At 36.2% G+C, this 16,035-nt stretch overlaps 1 protein-coding gene across 2 annotated transcripts; it reads right to left on the bottom strand.

Annotated features, from left to right (window-relative positions):
• Positions 1-5,849: 5,849 nt before the first annotated feature.
• LOC121426193 lies at positions 5,850-15,061 on the bottom strand. Of its 2 annotated transcripts, none has more exons than XM_041622398.1 (7): positions 14,758-15,061; positions 13,307-13,412; positions 11,449-11,582; positions 10,619-10,715; positions 9,354-9,580; positions 8,222-8,348; positions 5,850-7,395 (listed from the first exon to the last, which is right to left on the bottom strand). In XM_041622398.1, exons 1-7 carry the CDS (start codon positions 14,793-14,795, stop codon positions 7,309-7,311), a joined length of 816 nt encoding a protein of 271 aa, XP_041478332.1. In that variant the 5' UTR covers positions 14,796-15,061; the 3' UTR covers positions 5,850-7,308. The 2 variants fall into 2 exon arrangements, with proteins under 2 accessions (XP_041478332.1, XP_041478331.1); XM_041622397.1 differs by having other exon boundaries at positions 14,417-15,059.
• Positions 15,062-16,035: the final 974 nt, after the last annotated feature.

Genomic DNA, 16,035 nt, shown 5'->3' with positions numbered 1-16,035 from the left:
ACAGCAGATGCGATCGAGTTACGTTTCATAATATCAAATCTTCCCGCGGTATTTTCGTGGCCGTTTTAACGACTGTCAATTTTTCAAAGGTTTACAAAAAAAATTGTCAATAAACTTATCAAATTCTGTCTACACATTATATTGTAATACACTTTTTAATAAAAAATAACCATATTAATATTCAATTATGAAATTATAGCAAAAAAAGAAATTTAAAATTATTATTTGATAATCATTTCAAGAAATTACATCCTTAGAATGATGAACTATTTTTCCTGGCAAATTGTTTTGCAATTCTGCGTCCAATTCCACTGTACTGAACCCATATTGCAGAAAGAGTTGCAATCGATCGCAACTCTAAAAACCATGCGTAACTTGATTTTCAACCAATCAACAGCGCGCATTTGGGACATACAATTGAATTTTTGACTTGCGTTTAAACCATAGAGATAATTAGTATACATCTCTATGGTTTAAACACAACTCTTTCTGCAAAGGGCCCGGCTCTCGATCTATCTATATCTAGCGTTTTGCACACTGTTGTACTCTTTTTTCAAGCTTCAAATTTGATTATTTCCCCCAAATTAGTGTACGGTACATTCCATAGTGGTAATAATTATATAATATTGACTGGCTTGAGGGGAACATCAAATATATTGCCAGCAAAAGAATCATATTGGCCCGAGTCTTTAGACGAGGGCAATATGGGTCTTTTAAGGGCAATATATTTGATGTTCCCCGAAAGAAGAGCCAGTCAATATTTTTATTATCATCCAAATCAGATATCTAGAGCAAAAATCATGATAATGGGGATATTTCTTTTAAAAATAGAGTTCTATTGTGTCATGTTAATATCGGTCTAGTCTCTGCACTTTACCATTATGACGTACTTGCAAGCTCTCGGATCCAGTGTTGTCTTTATTATGACGTATATTGTTGGTGCGCGGATCCTTATGAAGCGTATCTCTTTATACGCATCCACAAATGCCCGGATGTGAGACCAGGGAAAATACAAAGGTATATTTTGCGTCGTCTCAGCATGCAAAGTAAATGCGCACATTGAGACCGAGGAAAATACAAACAATATACCTACCCTTCCCGATATCAAGAAAATGTAGGGCAATACGGTGACCAGCTCAGATGTCTGATACGGGTGATAATATATTTTATCCACCCGCCGTGACAAAAAAGTGCCTAGGTCGAAATGACAAAAATTTTCAGCTCGCGCTTCGCGCTCTCAGTAATTATTTAGTGACATACGCATCCTTACTCAGGAAGGCACAGGCATTGCTCAGAATGTTCTATATATATATATGTGTGTGTGTGTGTGTGTGAGAGAGAGTTTGTTTATGTGATCGAGCGCCTTTGCATGGAATGTGAATTCATGATTCCCCCCTCCCCAACAATCTAAAAATGAGATCGACGCCGCTGCCCCTGACGGAGATGAATTTTGTTTCTTATCAGAAAACTTTTGACGAGAACCTGCCTCAAAAATGGCGACTTTTTTTTAGCCAGTAACATGTAAGCCCTGTACATCGATGTCATCCCTGAAAAGACTTACCTGGAACACTTTAAATAGAGAGTGGGAGAGAGAGAGGGGGGGGGAGAGATGGAGGAGGGGGAGAGAGCCCCCTCCCCGGAGTATCCTCAAAGTTAAGGGAATTGATCCCCAGAAATTGATTGAGTGAAAAAATATCGACATATCAAAAAAATTGCATCACATTTCTTGAGGACCAGATAGGTACACAGCGTTTAAATACCATATATTGAAGTACAAGTCAACCTTAAAAAAAGTATATTTGAATATGAAGAGAAAAATCGAACAAGCATAATTACTGAAAATTTCTTCAAAATCGGATGTAAAATAAAATTAAGATTAAGAAAGTTAAGAAAAAAGTTCACTCATGTTTTCAAAAATACAGTTTTTGTGTACATCACACTGATATGAGATATAGGACTAATAGATGATGTCACTCACCATTTCGTTTGTATTTTTAATGTGAAATACATATATATCATATTCCACTTTTTGCAGATTTGACGAGAAGAAAACATGAACATAAATGGCAAATATAGTATGTTGCAACATTTGCTATCCCACTTAATCAAGGAGTCAAAAACATTGTTTCGCATTAAAAATAATAAAACATTTAGTGAGTTGGTGAAGTCATCGGTTTCCTCATACTGCATACTTACCAGGCCATTACATTTTTTGGTAAAATTAAAGGAAACTTAACACATAGGCTGTAACCCGGTCGAGCCGAAGTATTGGATATTTTTATTTCATAGGATTTACTTACAAATGTAAAACTATTATAATTTAAATATGTTGGACTTAAATACGAACAATATCCACAGCCGGTTTGGATTTATTCTAAATCCTTTAAAAAATATTATTGTACATCCAATTTCGATGAAATTTCAGCGTTAATCTGTTAGTTTTTCCTCTTTTCATTAAATATTATTGTTTGTTGGGGGTGAACAGGGGCCCGTTGCAGAAAAAGTTGCGTTTTAACGCAAGTAAAAAATCAATCGCAAGTCCCAAACGCGCGCTGTTGATTGGTTGAAAACTGAGTTGCGCATGATTTTTAGAGTTATACGATTGATTGCAACTCTTTCTGCAACGGGCCCCAGAACTTTAAAGAAATATTCTTCCACTCTCTGTAGATACATGTAAATTTTTAACAGATATTATCTCCCTATACTGCTGCTCTTTAGTAGCATTGTTTGTATTTGACAACCGTTTGTTCACCTCCATAATAGATATAGGCAGATCAATATAATTTTTTACCCTCTCTTTTTTCTCCATATGAATTTCCCTTTTTAATTCTCTCACGTTCCAATCAGATTAATTCAAATGTATATTCTAAATCCCCCTTTTTATGTTGTCTTCATTTCTTCTCCATTTTTATTAGAAGTATATACCACGTTAAAGGTTTTGGTATTAAAGGAAACATTATCGGACATCGCATAATTCGCAAAGATGTTTGCCTTTATTAGTACAAATAGTAAGTATCATAATATTTTCTATTGTTTGTATAATCGTATTAATGCACATTTTCCATTATGATATTTATAATTTATACACTCTCAAACATAGGCACAATGTTATACTACCACAATGTTATCAATTAATACTACCATAAAATGTTCTGGCACTGAAAACAAATCAGTGTCTATTGATTGCAAAATATAGAACAAGCAAATAATCATATATCAAAAATAATTAGAGAGTGTCATTTTTTTTGTCACGAATTGCAAATGTAATTAAGGCATGAGAAAAAAAACGAAGAACCATATACACTATCATGCTATCAGCTGTATTATATTTCATTACCGAGTTTGAACAGTTTCATCACAGTCTATACACTGTAAAAACGCTGTTTAAAATTTCAAGCAGGTTGTTTAAGCCCGTTACTCTAACATCAGTTGTTTAAAGTATGAAACAAGTTGATTGATTTTTTAACATGATGTTGAAAACGTTTAAACAATAATTAAAACAAAAGTTTAAACAATAATTGTGTAATTTTTTAACATGATGTTAAAAACGTTTAAACAATTAAAACAAAAGTTTAAACAATTGTGTAAACATCTTGTTGTTAGAGTTAAGAGGATTAAACAGTGTAATATATTTTTTTACTGTGTAAATACATGCACTCTTGCCAGTGATGGTCGGACATGGAGGGATATCGTAGAAAAGACATTGGGAAGCTGGAAACATGGAAAGGGAGAAAACTTGCAAAAATCCTTACTTAAAACTCTTCTTTTATCTTCAGTCTTTAGATTTTTTTTTCATTAATGGCTTCATTGTTTAGCTTAGTTAGTCAGTTCACGTGAGTGCTTTGAACATCTGTTTCAAGCGCCCTTAGTGTCAACATTATTATTACTATTATCATTAATGCAAATCACCCCTTTCGAAGCAATTTGGAGCTATACACATGCTTATCAGTACATAATTAAGTAGAAATGGCCAATAATGTGGGCTATAGAAGCAGAACAACGAAGTACAGAATGGTAAAAGACTCTACTACATATAAAATATGAAGTCCTTATTTTCCGTTTACAGATATACACATATTCATCTGCTTTCATGACAATGTAATATAAAAAAGAAAAACGATAGTGATCCGATCTTTTATGATTACGTGTGTTCCCATGAAAAGCCTTTTTGTTCTTATATGAAATGCATTGCGATTGTGTATACTTTTGAAGCAAACTAAATGACTACATGAAAGGATCAGCTGTGTGTCTAATTACCCCATTCTGTCACATTTAATAAGACGTCTGACTAAAAGATAATTATTAAAATATAATATGACAAGACATAAAGGCACTTCTGACCAGTCATCATCATCTATAGTTATCTAAACTACACTCTCAGTAAAATGTTAGTTTGGTTAACATATTAATATGAATTTACCAAATAATGGAAAGAAAATTTCATATATCAAAGAAATTGAGATTTATTTCTTAACCGGCAATAATGGTATATAGGTTCTTTTTAACGGTCGCGTTTGAACATACCTATAGTAAGTTAGTAAGAAAATTCTGATATAATTATTTTTTCAGTGTGGAGATAAAAGACCAATATCATTCTGCAAGAAACGTGTAAAAGATTTAACTTGAATACATTTGTTCAAAAATCACAATGGAATGCAACACAAAGGTAAATTGCACGAAGAGTACTCCCTTCATATCACTGCACAATAACAGATAATGAGGTAATTAAACAAGAATCGAAACAATCAGTGTGAAATTCATATGGAAAAGTCACTCTCCGTTCAAGGTGAGTTTTTCAAACTTGCTGCCCTTCAAGAAAAGTCAGTCGACTGGAAAAGCATAATTTATAATCTCCCACACAAAGTAGCTCGCTTTCTCATGAATTCTCTCTCACGCACTTTGAATACCAATGCAAACCTTGTAAGATGGGGGAAGGTGACATCAGCGAAATGTAATAAATGTAATAACCGGGAAACGGTTCACGTTCTTAACGCATGTCCCGTTGCCCTTGACGAAGGTCGTTATACATGGCGGCATGACAATATTCTTTTGTACATATTGAAAACATTGCAGAAAGGTACATCAAACCAGGAGGTAGATATTACATCCGACCTCAAGTCAGAATAAAAAAAAACAGGGGATATCTACCGTCCCATTGCAATGTACGCAGACGAATCTGATCCCTGATAAAAAAATTATGTGCATTGTGGAAAAATGAAAAGAAACTAGTGATACTGGAACTTTCTGTCCCTTTTGAAACCACAAACACAGAAAAAACACATGAATATAAAGAAAGAAAATACGCCCCACTCATTTCTGACATTGAATCCAAAAGCTACTCGGTAAAATACTTTCCAATTGAGGTGGGATCAAGAGGCTACATTACCCCGGATAACACAAAACGACTTAAAATGCTTTTAAATGAATTTGGCAAACCAACTCCTTACAAAATTTTCAGAGACAACCTTTCTAAATTGGCAGTGACATCATCTTTCGTAATATACTACTCGAAAAATAACGTCCGATGGGAAAATCAGATTCCTCTGCGTACATAGTGTGTAACTTACACATCATGCTAATGAGTCCACATACTTAATGGTCTTACATTTTTTTCTCAATGTTTGGCTTTTATCTAAAATGATTTTATCTACAGGCCTATAATTACTTTAATTACAAATTAACTTGATGATTAACAGTTTATTATACTTTCACCGAATGTTCCATCTTATTTGGTAGTTTAACTATATAACTGTAACATTATGTTAATCTGCCCTGCTTGCGTCAGTAATGTGACCATGTCCTGGGCTCTCTTTTATTCTGTAAATGTATATGTATTGTTGTCATTCTTACACTGTTCCTTTATTGCTTTTCGCACAATAAAGTGATGCGAAACAACAGTATCAATTTATTCGGCACTTCCACACAATAGACCTGAATATATGTATACAGTTAAATTTAGAAAAAAATCTCTAACAGGTGTTTAATATCAAGAAAGAAATTGTCATTTTAAAACTATTCTATCCCTTTATCCTTCTGGCTAAACCTGTAAAGCATAATATCATGAGTTGTAATAATTCAAACACTTTCCCTTCCTACGAATATATGGCTATACACTCTGAACTTCTAAGAGTTTTATTTCGCAATATTGTGGCAATACTCTGAAAAGTCAAAACATTTGACGAAAATGAATTAAGGCTCTCTAATCAGTAATTTTGATTCCTAATCTTAATGAGTGAAGTTTTGCATTTGTCTCTACTTAAATGTTTAGAGATTAATACCTAACATTATAAAGATCCCATCAGACTTTTAAATTATGTATATTTGTTGCCGAATCCCTTAAACACTCTATAAACACGCAAATTAAAAAACAATTAAATATAAACTTGAATGAGCAAAATACTGAGCAAAGTAAAATATAAAAAATATAACAGGTTAGATCGAGGTCTACTAGACTGAAGCTGAATGATGAGATCAAATGACATTTTTTAATCATAATGTAGAAACCAACGAACGTAGAGGGCAGCAACACACAAGCTTGTGTGTTGCTGCCCTCTACGTTCGTTGGTAGAAACGCTGTTTAAAATTTCAAGCACAATGTTTCAGTCCGTCACTCCAACCACTATTTTTCAAAGGAGAATCCAGCCCAAATAAAAACTTTTTTAATGGAAAAGAAAAATCAGACAAAAGGATAGGTGAAAGTTTGAACAATATCGGACAAACAATATGAAAGTTTTGAATGTTTAAAATTTGTAAAAATTGGTAATTACTATACCCACGATGGAGACTTCAAAATGGCCGCGATGTCATAGCAACTGATTAAGGCAATGCTTACCCTTTCATGTACTCCAATACATAAAATGGCTAAAAGGTCATTTTTTAAAAAAAGTTTTACTTCAAAATTAATGTTGCAATTTTCCTTCATGAGCACATAAAACATACATGCCCAGGAGATTTGGTACTTGGGATAAAACCACAAATCCTTGATAATTAAGTACATGGCATATGGGAAAGTTAATTGTCCTTGCCCCTGTAAACATGGTGAAGCAGCCATAAGTTTCTTATTGCTTGTCCGATTTCTTTCAAACTGTTACCATTCTGTTTTATTTATTTTTCTTCTTTCCAACACAACATTATGACCTATGTATGGCTGGATTCCCCTTTAATGTTTAAAAAAAGTTCAAACTTGGTGTTAAAGTGACGGACTTAACAACGTGCTAAATATCCTTTACTGTGTATTATTTTGTTAATCAACATTGCAGAACCTAACGCAGTAGGGGGGGGTGGTAGGGGGAGGGTATATGGATATCATCAGATTTTGTCGTAGTCGGTGCCTGAGGACGGTGACGTCACCATTTGAGTATTCCCGCAGCAGCCGAAGAGGAAGAAAAATCCATCCTGTTAAAAATGACGATGCATAAGAAATAAGAAGTTGCATAAGAAATCAAATCGAATGGGGTACGAAATCACATGTTTTCCTATATGAATTCCCCGATGGAACTGATCATTATCCCATGAAACCAACGAAATCTATCATAAACTCCATAATTTCCAGACAAGACTTTGCCCCTTCCTTTATAGGCATATTAAAAAAATCTCAAGTTTGAATAATTACTTTATCAGATGGGCACTCAATGGAAACTCCATTAACAAATGAAGAGTTTCTTGTAAAAGATATTTTAATTAGAATACTAGTACACGAAATCTATTAATTTTGACAAGAATCTCGTCCTTTTCTATTACGTGCGCCTCGGACTGGTCAATGCAATCATGTTTGAGAAAATGTTCTCAAACTTATATGCTCAAGTGGATTTTGATAGCTGACAGTTCCGTTTCTTGAGGCAATTGGTCTCAAATATAAGGCTGAATCGATTTCAACTTGGTGTGTACACACCTCACACACCCACCCTCCCACTCGCCCTCTCTTTCTCATTCCGGCACACACCCACACACACACACTCGCACAAACACCCACCCACCTCCAAAATGTGTACACATGTCTCTCGTTCTCTCTTCCATTCACCGAAACATGTACCACCCTCCCACACCCACACGTGTTCAAGGCACAACCACCCCCACACACATCCTCAAACAACGTGGACACACTCGCTTTGTCCTGCTAGATAACTTGTGTCAATTAAGGACTATTGTGTCATCTGTCCTCACTCGTAACATCAGCATTCACCACGCATCCAAACGTAGGTCCGCACAAAAGTATAATTACCATAATTAGATTGGGTAGATCCAGCCAGAAGTGTATATTTGGAATGATTTCAATTCCCCTTGCCCCACTGCAGCAGAACATATAGAATGAACCAATCAGGAAATAGCCGCAAACGAAGCAAACAAATCTGAAAAAAAAACACGAGAAAATACATTTTATTACTATTTATCGTATTTTTGTAGCAGATTTCATTGGAATTTGTTTTGATCGGATCATTGCTTCATCACAAAACAGAGAGCCAATATTGCAAGCAAAATAACGTTTCGAGATCAATTACAAGAAACGGAGATGGTTCGATATTTATTTATTAAAAAAAAGACAAGTTCATACCTAGTTACTAATTCCATTTATATGAAAGCAGGATAAGAGTATTGTAGATTAAATGCCTTGCTCACGGGCATAGGTGCCGCGGCCTGGGATCGAACCCCGAACTTTTTCATGTATAGCCAGGCGCCTTAGACCACTCGGCTTCGGCACCTCTACTGTTCGACATTTATGGTTACCAAAGTTTTATTGAAGGAAAGGAGGCCTATTTGCTATAATGAATAATGATTTCGATATCTTTCAACGATAATGTTTGATTTTGACGGACCATCGTCGTCATTGATCGCATTACAGTCTGCAATCATAATCATAACAAGGTGAGGTGTCGTGGCCGAGTGGTCAAAGACGTCCGGCTACATCATGAAAGTACGAGGTTCGATTCCCGCCACGACCGTTGATCAAGGCACTTTTAATTATATTGCTCCTTTATAGTGCATAAATTATAAATGAAAATGCTTCATGCATTATTGATACCAACGTGTGCACGTTTAAAAAAAATGAATTATTGATGGTTTATGAATACAATCAATGGTCAGGCCATTTTCGGTCTAAACTAAAGTACGAGATCGTTCGAATATTTTATCATTGGTGCTCAATAAGACTATCAAAGATCTGATATAATTGTGTTTTGTTTGTTGCTGTTACAGTGATGGTGGTAGATGAATTTAAAAGTCTAATGCACTTCAAGCACTTTAACAGTTAATTTGGTTTTAATTATTATCATTTCCTTAATCAGAATTTTATGTTAATTTCTTACCTTAACTTAAGAAATAAAAATAAGTATGACTGACACAGGTGTACAACTTACATAAGACAAATTACACCACCCGCAGACATGTGGTGCGTGGGGCTTGGGGGAGGTCTGATCGTCACGTGGGTAACCGGCGTGCTCTGTGTTTTGATTGGATGTAGTGTCACGGTGCCCGGAGGCGTGGTCGAGCCTATGGTTTTGATTGGATGAGGTGACACGATTGGCGGACCAGTGGATGATATAGGTACAACAGGCGGGGCACATGGTAATAGCAGGAGGAAGCTCTATGAATGAGGGAAAGAAATAATTATCATACAGTATAAATACAATTTAAATATGGTCATGATGGTGTCGCAAGCAAAGTTAATGTATATTTCATTGTATCTCGGGAATTGTTTCGAGAGCTAAAACGGCTAGCATTGAAATCATTCGTATAATCTTTCTTACATCAACACATCGTATGTTGATGCGAGATATCTTCCGACGGTGCGGGATAATGGTTGCATCGGGATTGAATTTGATACGATCATCGTAGGAAGGATATATATAGTCTTTTTTTTGTGGCATTGTAGGTAGCTACCGGCTACGATTTATAGTGTAAACATCATATACGACCATGCAACCTACAATTTCTTGTGTTTGACATCGAAGAGGGTACAGCAATACACAGGTACTGCGAAGGTCGGACGATAAACCTACGCTGATATACCGTCAACAACCCTGCGCTGATCTTATAAGGCCTTTTACAATATAAGCCCTCAGATCTGGTCGTATGATGCCCGATTTTGAAACAAAAATGTATATGGCCATGAATCCATACAAAAATCGTACGATGTTTGTATGATCATCGTACCCCACCCTAATGAGATCGTAATGAGATTAGCGGTGTATGTACGATCACCCTACGATGATCGTTGACCAAAGTAAACGGGGCATTATCAATGCTATGAAAATAACGTCTTTTCTTACTGTTTTCGTGTGTGGGAACAGCAGTTTTTGCAACCACTATACGCATGCTGACGCTTTCTGGAACGCAAATAATCTTTTGTCAAAAGCCCTTCATGACAAAACCGTTGAGCTTTTGTTGAAAATCGGTGAATCAAAACAGCAGTGTCGTCATGACCTCTGGACAAACTACATAATCGAATTGTTTCTCGTCAGCTGCCCATCTTAGGACGACCTGCTGGTCATCGATTTTCGACAATGACCTATAATCTGTTCATTTTAATCTGATGTGCATTTTCAATAGATTATCAACGTTCCATAAAACGTCTGCGTATATTATAGTGACTTAAAAAGCTCGATAATGTAAGGGGTCTTACGTGTACGACGGGATTAGCTGTCGGCGAAACGATGCCTTTTACCACGATTTGACTTTCAACTTCTCCATTGCAAGCCGCTAGGAAGCGACTGATGTACCTGGACAACACAAACAATAAAAGAGTTGTTGATATGGGGTGGAATCTTGATCTCTTGCCCACCCAGGAACCTAGATACTCGGTCTTCATAACTTCATACGACCCCCCCCCGCATTGAAGGGTCGCGAATGGTACTCCAACTACACTTTAAAAGAAACCTCACCATGCCATAATTTTGAATAAATCTACGATATAGTACATAGATCATGTTGACGTATACATGCCCAGTTGAATGGGGCGGGAAGAAGTAGCATAATGAGGGATTCATTTTTAGGAGTGCTGATGAAACTACTTAACAGACAAAAAAAGGGTTCCACTACAAAATGGAGGTCGCAGCAGCTATTAAAGTCCCGGAAAATTTGACAAGCCCCCCCCCCCAAAAAAAAAAAAAGAATGGGGGGGTTCATTACAAAGGTAATTTGGGTGACATTCTCCAGTTTGCCAAAACACCTACCAGAATTCCAGGGGGTGCTGCCTATGGGGAATAACAAACGCAGCACCCACCCCTAGGAAAATGTTGGGGTTGCTTTAGCACCCCAGCCCCCCTGCTTCCCATGCAGGGGCCATGGGATTACATGGGAAAATTGCCTCTGACGCCACTCTAAAATTTGTGGCGAACAAAAATTAAGAGATATGGGGAAAAGAATATTAAATAGACAAGAAAGGTAATTTTAAGGTGCGGGGGCTCTACCCAAAACCCTCTTACGCCATTGTAGTTCAGAATTAATACTTACGTTGACCCCGGATCGTTCGGATCGGTGTGATTATATTCCAATATGACCCCTTTATCAGACTCACTGTAGTACATCTGACTCGAGCTAGCAGCAGCAATGTTTACAGAGATGTCCTCTCGATTTTTACGGCAGACCTATATGAATGTAAAGAATATAATCTAATAATTATCAGGAGCTTGAGAATGAGAGATGGGTAGAAAGAGAGAAGAAGAAAGGGAGGGAGGGGGAGAAGGGGGGGGGGCGGACGAGGAGGGGAAGTATTGACGAACAACGATTAATCGTACGCTTGATATTCACGATTGATTGTACATTGCAATCAATCGTAGAAAATTGTTCTACGATCATTGCTAAGCTTTGTGTTGTGCGGGCCCCAGGTGAGGGAAAATAAAAAAGGAGATGAGATAATACATTCCACATTGTAAGGATGGTACTTCACGATTGATATTACCGGAATGTTATGTAAATGAGTGTTTTTTGCCTATATTAATGGCTTGATTTATAATGTCTTGCTCAGGGTTTGTGTATTTTTTTAGACCTCTCACATGCCTTGATCGATACCTAAATTATTCTTGAAATCAATCAAAGTAGTTTGTATATTTACCAATTTGATTAAAATTCGTTGCATTGCGCGATGATCATCGGAAAAAAGTGTGCAAACTGTTTTAAACATCTGCCTGAAAGCACCAGAGGCGCGCATCGCGCTCTTAAAAGATCACGCACATCCAATACAGTATTAGGATATAATTTCTTATTTCATAATTCAAATAAATTCATCAAAATTCAATTTAATTCATTTCAAATAAACATTTGTTTTCTTCCATGCAGTTTTAACAAAATGTCATTTTAAATAAGAATTATAAAAAAAAATCATTTGTCATAAATCGAAATATATGACGTATTTGTTAACAGAAGAAAGCATAGTTCCCTGAAACCAAAAGCGGGTAATGGAAACGCCTAGATACAATAGTTCCCCCTTCAAAATATAATTTCTAAATGAAATCAAAGTTATAAAAGTAAAGAAACTCCACTACACTCAGGCACGTTCACATGCATCCACCCCAAAGTAATGAAATATTTTAGAGTTACATTATAAAACACAAATCTTTGTCTGCATGATTTGCATTTGCAAATATCGGGGAGGACTTGCGCGAAGCGCCGAAATCTGACGTATTTACACAGGGTCAACTTGCTCTGCAATATCGTGCCATATCTTATGTCTTCGTTACCAATAATGAAATATAATAATAGAAAATATATGCACATAGTTTTTGCTCTATATAAAGCAGTAAACTTGTATCATATTTCATTATTTCATAATGATTATATATTTGATGTCTTTTCTTAATATGTCAATATTCCACTCATCTGTAATTCGTGGAAATATTTCCTAACTCATAGAATAATTCTACACTGCATAAACTCCGGTGTTGTTTTAACACCAGCGCAGAATCTGCCCACACCAGAGAAGTGTTAAACAACACAAGTTTGTTTTTCATCTAACACCAGATATGCATGTGTTTATACAACACCAATTAGTATTAAAACATCATCGGTTTGATTTCAAACTGGTGTTATTTCATTACTTCTCTGGTTTGGACAGATATAGATTCCGGGCTGGTGTTAAATCAACACCAGAGTTTTCAGTATAGTATCTCATTCTGAGCCATAATGATAATGGAACACTCTAAAAATGAAGTGCTAATTCAGCTCTTAAAGAGCGTGTATAGTGACTGCACTTCGGAGTGCTGATTTGTCTAGTTCAAATTTGAACGAGAAAAATCAGCACTCCGAAGTGCAGTCACTATACACGCTCTTTAAGAGCTGAATTAGCACTTCATTTTTTAGAGTGAATTCTTACCGTTACATCCTGACAAACAGTGTCTGGTATTGAGAATCCAAAGCAGGGATTGATGGTATAAAGATTCGAATCCTGATCTGTGTTTAGTGCCGGCTCGTCGTTCCATCTGAAAGAAGATGTTTATAGAGGGGCGATAAAAATAAGATCAAAATTAAGAAATTAATGCTTAACATCAAATTTCATATTGTTTAACTATGAGCCCCGCCCCAAACATTAATGTTCTTTGTAATATACCTTACACAGGGATGGAACACGAGGATAGTTTGATTTGGAGAGGAAGGACGACCGATAAGGGGGGGGGGGTGTGGAGGAGAAGGGGGTGTGCCAAGACGAACTGACGCACCTGACGTCATTTCTTCTCAATTTAATAAAATATGAAATAATAACTATACTGTAAAAGCACTTTCAAGGACGTCACTCTATAATTTTTTTTAAACTTTTAAACAATTGTTTAAACTTTTTTTAACTGGTTTAAACTTTTTAAAAACAACTTGTTTAACTTTAAACAACAGTTGTTAGATTGACGGGCTTTTAAAATTTGAAACAGCGTTTTGACAGTATAGATCAGAACTCTCTTTTTATATACCCTCGTCGAATTCTTTTCCCCTTTCTTATCTTCTTATTCCCCTTCCCTTTCCCACAGAACTCGTGGGCCGGTTTCCTGCTAACCGAATGTCGCCCCCATCATACCCTGCATGCAAGCATGCTGGGCAAACCCTTCACTCGAAATAAGGGTCTGATTGTGCAGCCTACTCATGCCTTGTGTACTGAAGGCTCTCTCGTATTGGAACAGCAAGTATTGTATGTGCTAGTCTTTGCGTGGAGGCACACTTGTTGATCAATGTTCCAATGAGGGTCTGTGCCTGCAGACTAATCATACCCTACATGCATGCATGCAGATGAAACTCTTACATTTCTTTTTTTTTTATATACGTTGATCTATCAGAGCATATTATTTATGAAGCGGGCACAACAACGTCATACTAATCCTACATGAATTTAAGTAAATGATTGCTATTAAAAAAAACATATATAGGGCTGATTGTAAAATCACATAGAATATATATACCAGACGCCATTATTTACATGATCCAATACTTGTTCGTTTACCTTTCTGTTCCATCAGTTTTGCCAGCCACAGTCAAATCTAAAACACTACCATCGTCATACAGCCAAACACAGTTAGATACCTGACGACCATGATCCTGAACACTGCTTGTGACAAGCATACTCATTAACATGGCAATGTAAACACACCTCATCATGTGTTTTCTGGTGGGGAGAGAGAGAAAGAGAGAGAGAGGGGGTGCAACGGCGGTCACAGTAACCAATTCGTAGGTTAAATCATGTCCAGAAAACGACAGAACTGGCTAAGAATCCCAACAGGGTCTAGAAACACGACGAAAATGCTTGTTAGTTAATAATACACGAGTTCAAAGCACTATAGGCACCCGGGTGTGTAGTATTCCTCTAATACCCGCGATATCATTGGAGCTCACTTTCCTCTGTAAAGGTGCCAATAAGTTTGGTTATGATGTTACAAACGTCTCCTGAAGAGTTCATTCCATGTTTCCAATAGATGAGGACTCGTAGATCTATTCATTGTATTCCATCAGCAAAGCAGGAATCTTAAAACTCTTTTACAGAAAATAAACAGTACAGACTACTTTTGCACGTATAAACGGCTATAAGCATATACTGTTGAGTCGCGGTTCGTCCTATTCATTTAGTATATGGTTTTCCTATTCAATGGCAGACTTTTGTATTTGCAGGTCGGATCAAAGTTTCTTTTTGTTATCGCTTAGCCATGTGATTCAATAAAGTCAACTAAAAAACTCACGTGACATCATTAACCCGGAAGGATATATTCTGTTCTCCTTGTCTTGTACAATAATTGATACGATTAAAAGTGATCACTGATATAGGAAAACTGTAAATAAGGCCTTGTATATCTTATTAGAAAAGTACGCGTTTACTATACAGAAAGTAAGAATAGTCAAGGTATAACTTTTTTTTTAATGAACTCATTCTTTCTGCAAAGTTTCATGTCATCCTATGTCGTCACGTCAGTGATATTTCCATATATTTTCAGTGTAGGCCTATATATTCCCCCCAACAACAATAAACACCCTTTATAGTATATTTACCCCGATAAAATTTTATTTGAATAGATAAAGAAAAACACTTAAACATTTATAACATTCAATCGCTGGAATCGGATGTGAGGTAAGAAAGTTTAAAAAAAACCAGTGCACGTCGCAACCTACACTGTAAAAACTGTGGTGTTAAAACTGACACCAATTGGTGTTAATAGAGGACCACACCCTGAGGTGTTAAAATTACAAACCCTAGAGATTGAACATAACACCAAAGAGTGTAAATGTAACAACCACAGGTGTTGTTATAACACCTATACGTGTAAAACTAACACCACCAATTTAACATCGGTGTAAAATAACTGGTGTGGTCCTGTATGTACACCGGTTAACACCACAGTTTTTGCTGTGTAATTGCTTTATCTCTGTTACTTTATTTATCACAAATATTTCACTTTACACTCCAATATTACAAAACTTCATTTGATTCCTATAGGAATAACTTCAGCATCAATTCTACATTTGTTTTTGCAAAATACAATACTTTTTCCTATAATATAAATTGATATTGACAGGACCATGGGAACGATTTTTAAAATAGGGGATGTTCGGTATTGCTATTTTCAGAACAAT

This window comes from Lytechinus variegatus, chromosome 13 (assembly GCF_018143015.1).
Source record: "Lytechinus variegatus isolate NC3 chromosome 13, Lvar_3.0, whole genome shotgun sequence".
In the NCBI taxonomy this organism is placed as follows: domain Eukaryota; kingdom Metazoa; phylum Echinodermata; class Echinoidea; order Temnopleuroida; family Toxopneustidae; genus Lytechinus; species Lytechinus variegatus.
The sequence above is the reverse complement of the archived record's forward strand: the minus strand, read 5'-3'. Positions and strand labels throughout refer to the sequence as shown.